This window comes from Clytia hemisphaerica, unplaced genomic scaffold (genome assembly GCF_902728285.1).
Source record: "Clytia hemisphaerica strain Z4C2 unplaced genomic scaffold, Clytia hemisphaerica genome assembly, whole genome shotgun sequence".
Classification (NCBI taxonomy): domain Eukaryota; kingdom Metazoa; phylum Cnidaria; class Hydrozoa; order Leptothecata; family Clytiidae; genus Clytia; species Clytia hemisphaerica.
The window spans coordinates 1-10,431 of NW_027103774.1; the positions used below are offsets into that span (position 1 = coordinate 1).

The 10,431-nt window shown below is 35.3% G+C and overlaps 1 protein-coding gene across 1 annotated transcript; it reads left to right on the top strand.

Annotated features, from left to right (window-relative positions):
* The first annotated feature begins 5,553 nt into the window (after nt 1-5,553).
* Nucleotides 5,554-10,308, top strand: LOC136806154 (uncharacterized). Its single transcript, XM_067062718.1, has 5 exons — nt 5,554-5,627; nt 5,840-5,947; nt 8,568-8,669; nt 8,907-9,074; nt 9,453-10,308. Exons 1-5 carry the CDS (start codon nt 5,561-5,563, stop codon nt 9,545-9,547), a joined length of 540 nt encoding a protein of 179 aa, XP_066918819.1. The 5' UTR covers nt 5,554-5,560; the 3' UTR covers nt 9,548-10,308.
* The last annotated feature ends 123 nt before the right edge of the window (nt 10,309-10,431 follow it).

Here is a 10,431-nt window from a genome sequence, read left to right on the forward strand (position 1 = left end):
GAAGGCTCAAATTTGCAGAATTCCTAAGCATAACATAAGCATATATGTCAGCCTGAAATATTTTTCAAGTTGTCATTTCATCTGTTTAAAAAGGTTTGGTAGAGGTCAAGTAAAAAAAGACATTCCACGGCTAGCTACATTTCAAAACCTGAACAAATTTTTACAAAATTTCTGAAAATTCACTAAAAACTTGGCTCGGGGTGAATCATAAGCATGATTTATAAGCATATAATAAGCATAATCTATGCCTGAATGCTTTGAGAACTTAAGCATACACGAGCCTGACCAAGGGGCATACACTTGCTTATGAAAAAAACATGTATAGGATAATACGATTATTGTTACGGGATTTAGTTCTTACAAACGACTGGAAGAATCCGGTATTCCGGCCTTATAAAACCCCCCGGCTAGCTACGCAGTAACTTGTGTCGCGAGAAAACAAAGGGTTTTTTCTGAAAACTAAAGAAAGTAACTAAAATTTGTTCCCTCAATTACTTTTTGCTTTATTTCTACCATGTCTAGGTTTTGATACACGTTTTTTTATAAGAACAAACTATATAACAACACGAGGCTTTGATGGCTGAAATGTTAGGAACAAGTTAAGAACATTCATTTTAAGGCTTTGCAGACTCTTAAATGGCCAATAATGGACAAAAATACTCACAAGATGTTGAAAATAAGAACATGTTAAGAACATTTTCAGGCTTAAAACTCGAAAAGTTAAGAAGATCCTAAGGCTTCAGAAATTTTGGATGTTCTTATATAAAAAACGTGTAGATCACAATGATCATATAATATTCTCTGTTTTTTTTTTCACAGGGGAAGAAATAAGCTTCAACAATTTTGATTTACTTTTTACTACGTTGCCTTCCCTGTGAATAGAATCTTTTACGGTCTGTATAATCTTTATCCAGACCTGCTGTTATTTAAGGAATTTTTTCCGAATTTTTGTTTATATTTTCAAAATCTTCACAAGTCCTTCAACTTGTTTTTTTTCGCCGTTATATCGTAGTGATTCGTTGGTATTATACGTCTGCAAGGAAGTTCAAGCCAAAAATCTTGAACTATTTCTCTCATAGAGAGAAATATTGAGATCTCTAAGATATCTTTTTGCCATATTTTGGTCGAATTCCAATAAATTTTCCCGAGATCGTAAGAGATTTCTTGATTTTCTCAATTCTTCAATCTTGGATCATCATCACTGTCAAAAAAATTTTCAAAAATATTCATTCAATCAAAAGATATCAAACAAAAATTATTGCTAGTTGACTCTATAAAATATAGTAAAAACTGGTAAAAAACGACAAAAAACAGGCTTTTGTCGATCAACCAGCAATAAACTTTGTTTGATATCTTTTGATTGAATGAATATTTTTGAAAAATTTTTTGACATTGATGATGATCTAAGATTGAAGAGTCACTCCTGTGAAAATGGTAATTACACCACATTTCTACAAAAAGTTGATTTTTTTCTTCTTCATTTTTCATTTTCATTTTCCTTTTTTTTCTCAAATTTTTTACTTGATAATATTCCACTCACGAATATCTTTTTAACAAGCACAAAATCGCAACTTGACTCGAATTCTCATCAAAAGTTACAGCCATTTTTTTCTCCAGCTGCAAATTATTTCGAGACAGACTATAGTCTCCAACCTCTGTTCCCAAAAGAAAAAATGGAACATTATGATCTATGACGTGGGTCACGTGTTTTGATGGGGAAATTGGGTGGGCTTCAATTTCCAATCCAAGAGCTTCCTTTCTAGCTTTACGGGCCTGAAAACAAGTGCGATCTGTTCTGATCTGCGCAATTTATTCTGGGATACTTGTTATGGGCTAAAATCTAATGAACAAGAAAAACCCTTCTGATTCCCAACGTGATTTTTTGAAAGATTATGCATGGGATATTTCATAATGAATTTCCCAAGGAAGGCTTCGAAGCGCAAAGAGAAGCTACAATTTCTCTAAAATAAGCAATCGCATATACTAAAATATCTATATATGGTTTTTAAGCAAAAATATGAAGTAAAAATTCCTTTTCCTCTTTTCGACGGAAAAAAAATACGGTAGTTTCGGTGGTTACCAAAAAATATTATTTTCTCTACGTCAATCAAGTGAATGAAATCTTTTTGTCCCAAGTCCTTAAAAGCCCTTAATTTCGTTCATTCTGAAATAGTGTTTTACACAGTTACATACTTAGGGTGTTGATCAATGAGCCTTTATGCTTGTATATTTAGTTAGTTGACTTTCACTAATTCGAACTCGAACGAGGCATCTTCTTTGGTCGAACACGTTTTTTTATAAGAATATAAAAAAAATTCGGTTACATTTGGATGTTCTTAACTTTTTGAGTTTTATGCCTAAAAAATATTCTTAACATGTTCTTAATTTCGTCTATTTTTTTAGTGTCTTTGGCCGTTTTCCTAGGAAATTGAGTGCTTTAAAGTCCGCTAAGTCTTAAATTGTTCTTAACTTGTTCTTAATATTTTGGCCATCAAAGTCTTATGATCTTATATAGTTTGCTCTTATAAAAAAGTGTATAAGTAGATTAGCGAGAGGTTGTAATACACAGGTTGCAAAATTAAAGTCGGAGACAAATCACGCTTTTACTCGAAATTTTTATGTGCTTGTTACATGACATTTATTTCTGATTGGTTCAATTTATTGATACTAATAAAGTTATCAGCTGTAAGTTGTAAAGCAAGTAACATGGGAATAAAATTGCGTGAACTTTTTCGAGTAATCACATGTTTTGACTACAGGGTGTCCCTAATTAAAGTATCGAGTCGAAACACCACTATGAGTAGAAAGTTTTATGTGCGTGTTCACAAAATTGTATTTTAAGCTCTCCCTCTTTTTTCTTTGTCATTACGATTAATTTATACGTTGTAACTACCTTTTGTAATAAGCCTGTGTGATGGAGAACGTTCTTATATTTTAGCGATAACACACACAAACTTTTCTACTCAATCGCATGTTCAAACTCGATACTTTAATTAGGGACACCCTGTACAGTGATATAATTTTGCAACCCGTGTATTAAAGGGCGTATTTTCAGAGGTTTTCTCTTTGGTGGTATTTGATTAATACTTCAAATTATCAAGAGTCAACTGCATTCGTAAACTGTTAAAATACGTCGCCTATGAAACTGACGAATGATTACGCTGGCTGGCCGCTTGACACTTTACGGTTGCATAATAATTCAGTAGCGTAGGCAGGAGGGGCGCAAAATTTGTATAGGAGAGCAGACTTTTATGACAAAGTAATTCTCTATTCATAATATAAAAAAATAATTACTTTGTCATAAAAATCTGCTTTCCTACACAAATGTTGCGCCCCTCCTGCCTACGCTATTGATTAGTTAGACTATGTTATAGTCTAAGACGAATCACTATCTAAGAAAAAAGCCGAAAGCCGAAGAAAATTCGCAGACGGGTTTTTTTGCCGATAAGAGTTTACAGTCGGTAGAGTTGCTTCGAAACTCTACCGCCGATTTTTTTTTCCGTGTACCGCCATAACGCCATCATACCGCCATATTTTCCCGCCTTTACTATCATTGTAACGGACGATAACATCGTCTACTGATTAGTATATCATATATCGACTTATTTCCAGATTTATGAGAACGCAGAATTCTGGTGATAACCTGAGATCTAACCACAACAAAATTACGTGTTGAATAAATTTGTCTTTACCATAAAAACAGCAATATTCTTTCACAGTTTTTTAGTATCAGAAAAAAATGACGATTTTGGACACACAATTTGTTCCTAATTTTCAGAAAGAATCTTTCCATTTTCGTGATCTTGGAGCCCTTTCACGGATCTTATTGATTCTTTACCTAATAACCTAGCCCCTAGGGCCGATTCCCCTCGTTTAAAATAAATTTAAAAAAAAATCTGATTGGATGTCTTTACACATAGCCCTGGGCGCGAAGTTGTGCTCATCTTGATGGAAAATATATCCGCTTTTCCCTCTTTGTTTTGCTTTTATGTGCGTGTGCCTACCACAAAATTTTCTATTTGAGATCAGAAGAAAACGCATGGAATGAAAACAAATATACGAAATGTGTAAAATATGTTTTGAACTTTGGTGTCTGGTGGTTCTTTATGATAGTGTGTTACACGTCAGCTTTTTTCGTTCGTTCGTTCGTTCGTTCGTTCGTTCGTTCTTTTAGTCTGTTGTAGATATTATAGAAAAAAACATCCCTGTTTCAGTGAGCCGGTGAAGTTTTGAAATCCAACGGGGTAGCTATAAAAAAGAAACATTTCACCGGGTTTGAATTTGAGATATCAAAAAATCTCACTGGAATGAAAACTTTTGACTCAATTTCACCGGATAGGGCTAGCGAGTCTGGTTTTCTTAGAATATTGACCTAATTGATACGATCATTGACCGGGACAAGGTAGACTGGAGTCGTTTATAATGCGTGTAATACAGTAGTATAGGCGTTATATGATAATATGATTATTGTTACGGGATTTAGTTTGTATAAACCCCGGCTAGCTACCCAGAAACTTGCTTAGCAAGAAAGCAAAGGGTTTTTCTGAAAACAAAAGATTCCCTCCATTACTATTTGCTTTATTTCTACTAAGTCTGAATTAGTCGCCTAGCAAGCTAGACTAGGAACAAGGTCATAAATTTCTCAGTTTTGATTGGGGTAGAGAGTTTTATTTAATTATGACCGGGTTATTCATTATTCTACCGGGGAATAATATTTTTTGGCAATTATTTAAACTGGGTTATCCACTGGGGTGGATCTGATCGGGTTGCTCTGATACAGCATGGCTGGAACCCCCCCCCCCCTGGCCTGAGGGGGGGGCTAAAAGGTCGAGCAGCAATTGGTACCTGATTTTAGCCTGTTTCTAGGGGGGACTAACCATGTTAGGGGTCACCTAATTTTTTTTCAGATGGACCTGGGGGCTAGATAAAGTCTAGTAATAAAGTCTAGTAAACTTTCCGGACATGGGAAACTTTCATCCTGGCATTTGAAATTCTCAAAAATTTCTGCTCGCTTCGCTCGCAACCAAATTTTTAGATCATGTTCATTCTGAGATTTGTCATTCTGTGGTATTCATCAATCTGGCCATTCAAATGACCGTTAAGGAAAAACTAAAAACCTTCCTATTGGATAAAATGTATTACGTATTTTGCTAAAATTTCTGGAAAATTGTCATTGGCTTAGGGGTCACCTAAAATATTTGGCAACCAGGGGTTACCTAAATCTTAGGGGTCACCTGAATTCTTAGGGGGCACCTAAAACCTGCTGCCAAGCCATGTACAGGGGTGTCAATAACAGTGTTCAGGCTATTGAGTTTTAAGCCTTTAGGGCTAGATAGCAAAATTTAACCTTTTATAAGTAAGAAAAAGTGAAGCTTTAATAGTGATAATAGGAGGCTTCATTTCCTAGTTGAGACTTTTCACTCCATTCCTTCGTGCTTCAAATTCAAAGGTTCAGGCTTTTGTACAGCCTCCGTCACGTCTGCCTTGACCAATAATTGGTGGTGTAGCTGCTCCTGACCAACATGCTGCTCCTTTACCATTTCGCTTCTCTTCTTTTCAGATGAAATTAATTCAATTAATTTTGGGCTTGATGTCAACGGTTGTGATCCATGGTTATACGATAAAAGGTATGACAATCTTCTTCCATTTTAATGTTTGCTTTGCCTTTCTTTGATTTTAAAAGCTGACAAAAAAGGAAGCAATTCGCCCAGGTATATTTTAAATCGCAAACTGAATTTTTTGTTCAACAACTTTATGTGATTTTATTCATCCTCCTCCAAAATTAAAACTGATTCCACGAAAAGCGTTTAATTTGCTTTCAAACATGTTTTTCTTTCAGGTCACCAACCAACAGAGAAAACAAACAAGAAAAATGAAGAAGAAAAGGAAAATAATTCTCACGAAAAACAATATTCAAATATCCTTATCAAGCAAAATGAGGATCTAGGTAACGAAACAAAAATTCTATTACCATCGGCCCTCTCAAATCACTTTCCGCCATACAATGTTTTAGAGGCAATAATTGGACTTTTCAACCTGTCAACATTGTTGGAGGGGAGGGGAATGCTATTGCATTGATTAAACTATTAGCCAAATTCTGGAGCCGCTCGCTGCGCTGCCGTGCGTAGCTTGTAGGGACAAAAACTACTTTCGCTTTCGTTTTTAGGCGGCATTCGCAGATATTTGGTAAGAAAACAGTGAAACTCCCCCTTCTTTTTACCATCAAAAAATAGGAAAAAGAGATTGGATTTATGTTGGAGATTTATGTTGGAACTTTTATTGGATTTCAAGAAAAAACCTCTTCCAAACATGAAACGTTTATAATCACTCATAGTTTGGGGAATTTTCCATTATCCCGGCCACAGTCTTTGGCCTATAGCCTATGAACTTTAGTACTGTATATGCTTTATTTGGGCTATGACTTTTCGTAGAAAAACTTTTTCTGCTCACTTTGGGCCTCAGTTGAGTATGATAGGTAGATTTTGGGTTGGGAAATAGGTAAAAAGTAAAATTATACATAAACATGTTTGAGTGTTTGAGAGTATTTTGACTTGACTTCATGTTATGTTTTTCTTATCTTTACCACACCAAAATTATCCAACAAAATAGAATTTATAAACTATTTTCAAGCATAAAAATATTTGGCTGAAGCAAATTTTTTACAAATTTTATATATTTAATGATAAAGTAAAAACATCTCGAAATTTTATTATAATTTTTATGACAGTACTTTTTCTGTTGGGAAGTTGAAAGCTTTTCCACCAAACAGAATTGAGCACTGATAACTAATAATCCAAATAAAAAAATAATTTCAGACAGTGCTTTAGGCATCATAACTTTGCCTGAAAATGCAATGACTACAAAGTGGATTTGTACCGTCAAGGGCTCTAACTTGGGACAGTCTGACAAAACATGGGACAGCAAAACATGGAACCTTCAAAGTCATTTAATTAACATAGTCCCAAATCATAGAAAACAAACTTGTTGTCAACAGAGATTTAACAGTGAAAATACAGTCCAGAAAGTCAACCACCCCATGATATGACCACTCGTCCCAAGTTAGAGCTGTTGACGGTATGTCGGATATCCAAAACAATAACAATCCATTATATGATATACACAGTCATGTCAATGTCGTAACATGCTTTCAATTTTTTGCGGTATTTCCAAAATTTCAGAATTTTTGGGCACTTTTTTCGGATTCGCTTATCCTTTTCTTTTCCTGGATCCAATCAAAACCTGCACGTAAAACGTACCCCAAAATCAGTCACTTTTATAAACATTATAACTTGGTCTTTGACGACTGGGAAGATTCAACGACAAAATTTTGAGAGTTAACGTAAAGTTTATCCTTCAGCGCAATCAGTGATGAATCCGATATGACCGATGGTGTCTCTTCAGCCATTTTTGAGATGAATAAAATGAATCATGAAATTTTTGTTATCTTAAGAGATGGGTGAAACCATGTTTGAACTATGAGCCTATATCTTGGATATCTCTCTCATATCAAAACTGTTCAATGCGATCGAAAAAATCTTTCCCAGCTGAATTCCATGATAGGGAATGTTCGTGAAGCTATTATAGTCATTGTTTGCACCAATATAAAGTTACTTCTGCAAGTTAGTAGTCTCCATCAACAGCTTTCGAAAGCAGCAAAATCGACAAAACTACTTGAGTGAAGTTTGTAAACAAAAAAGCAAGTTTCACACATTCATTATGCTCAAAAAGTATTGTCTGTTATTCCAATGTATGATAGAAGTCTATTCCAACACATTTGATGTTGGTTCCAAGCAGTATTCTTCTTCTTTCTTCCCAAGAGTCACCAAATCTACTCAAAAAGCACTGTTTTGCAGTGCTTCCCCAGCAAAAAATGTAAACAAAATAGCTTCCGCCTCGATTTTTGTCCCGACACGCGCATCAACTGCAGCGCAGCGAGCGGCTCCAGAATTTGGCTAATGGCAAACTGTAGTGTCATAATTATAGAAGCCAATAACTGAATCTCCCAGGTAGGATTTGAAGCCGTTGAATCCTTGTTGAGGAGTTGCGCGGTCTGCGTGGATTGCACACAAATGCCGGATTAAATTTTTTTTGCTAGATTTTCAAAAATGTACCGCCACTCGAAAACAAAGAAATCGTTAGATTCAATCCGTCATAAAAAATACGGCGCACATTTTAAATGCTTCACTTATTCTTGCCTGAGAAAGGTTAAAGATTCGCTTCTAGCCTTTTCGGGCTTCTATTTCATCGCTACCAGTACCACTCTGCTGAAAATGGCCAAAAATCTAAGCAACTTGGCCTACCAGTCGCAGCGTACAAAAATTATGCGTAGGTCAGAACTTCCACAAATCAGGACGGAATCTTTCAAACTGTAGAAGTGGAAACCCTAAAAGTGGAATCCAGCTTCAGTATGATGTTATATTGATGGTCTTTAATTTATTGAAGTCTTAATTTCTGGCCAAAAATATGGCACTGTGAAGCTATGAATAAGAAGGATTTTTCCTGCATCTTTGAAAACTGACCGCTACAGAAATTTCAATTTTCAATTTTCAATTTTCTTTTCATCGCAGTGGTTCAGCTGTTGGAGATTTTGAAGAAATACAAAAAATCTAAAGAAGATTCAACATTATCAACGAGGATTACAAAAACCAATATAAACAGCCAAAGTAGTGGTGAGTTTTTTCTTAGTTCACAACCAAATAAATGTCCAAGGAAGTGTTTTTTACTTTTACTATAATGATTTTAAAGCTATACCAACCTGGAAACTTTTGGACTACCTTAAAATTCTTGAAAAATCTGATGTGCTTTTTGTATGGTGGAAAAAAGTGTTCCCAACTACTAAGCTTTAAAATAGAGGTGTATTAACATTATTAAATTTTTACTGAATTTTCGGTTCGTAATTTTTTCAGAACATAATGATGACAATATTGAAAGTAATGAAATAGTGAAAAAATGTTTTGGTTTCGGCTGGAGAAATTGTCCTGGAAAACGAGAGGCTCAAATAAATCGAGTGAAGACAGCTTCTAGACCAGTGAAAAGTTACGAAGACCCTTCGAGGAAAAACATGCTTTGTAAATGTAAGTACTCTAAAAAAGCCAAATTCCTACCCAGACCCCTTGTTCGCTTTTTTATGATTCTGTAAGCGTCGAAGATTTAAAAAATGGCGCAAGTGGCTCTTGTGTTGACCAAATTTTCATATTTACTTAGATCAACCGTAAAGGGATCTGGTTCGATTTCGGTAAGGGTGATTTTACCTGTGAATCTTCGAACACAGATCGATGCATCATTCGAATTCGAACTCGTTCAGTTTATGGAATAGGCTTGATAATTGTTACCCACATCATGTTTAAATTCAACGGATTTTTGTTGAATTAATTATTATAAGATAAGATAAGAAAACTCTTAGATTAATTTTAGTGCTATCCCTCAAACATTTTCATTTTCTTATCTTTTAGTGAGAAGGTTTTTACAACTGGCAAAGATATACATGGAGCTGAATTCGTTATGGAACATCAAAGCGCCCGATGAAGCAAGGAGGGACATATTTTGATTTTTGTAAAAAAACATTTTACTAAGGTTTATATTTGTGAATTACTTTCATAGTTAATTATCATATTTATTTAGCGAATGTTCATACGTGATAAAACCTAACTCAAGATATCGGCAAAACATTGATATTTCAGTTAAAAAATCCGTCGAAAAACACGTCAAAATAATGGTTTCAAAAGCGTCACTATCGAAAAACACCATTCGACGTCACGCAAAATATGTTTTGTTATAATTTGGACGTTCCTAAACTCACCCGAGTAACCCATTCATACCATGAAAAGTATTCATTCCTTTCCTCGGTATCATTGGTGTCATTCTAAGGTTTCTAATGACCAGTGGCGTGGTGGGAAAATTTTGCTAGGGTGGCCAAGCAGAATTTGGCGCCGTTTTTGGAGATTTTTTTGTTTTCGGCGCCCTCTCTCTATATACATTTAGTAGAAGAGTGTGCGAGCGAAGCGAGCCAGTGAAATTTTGAGGTGATAAGGGGCGCGATTTTTGGTTTTTCAGTTGCCAATCTTTTGATAGGGGCGTCTGGAAAATCCTTCTTGGCGCCCCTTCTCAAAAAGGCTCCGCTGGTGGGCCTGGCCCACCTGGCCCCCCTTGCCACCACGCCACTGCTAATGACACCTATTTTCCTAATGGGATTTATATGTGGTGAAAGAAGATTTATCAGGAAGAAATTCTAGATATAAAGTAAGCTGTATATATATTTTAACAATTTAGATAATTTTAATTTACTAATAAAAGTATATCTTCATAAAACATCCGCTTGTTCAACCCCAATTGTTATTTGCTCGAGAATCTACCGTCGTTTAGCATGAAATTCCACTTACGACACTAAGATTCCTTTGCCACTTATCAAAAAAAAATACAAGGAGTTTAGTT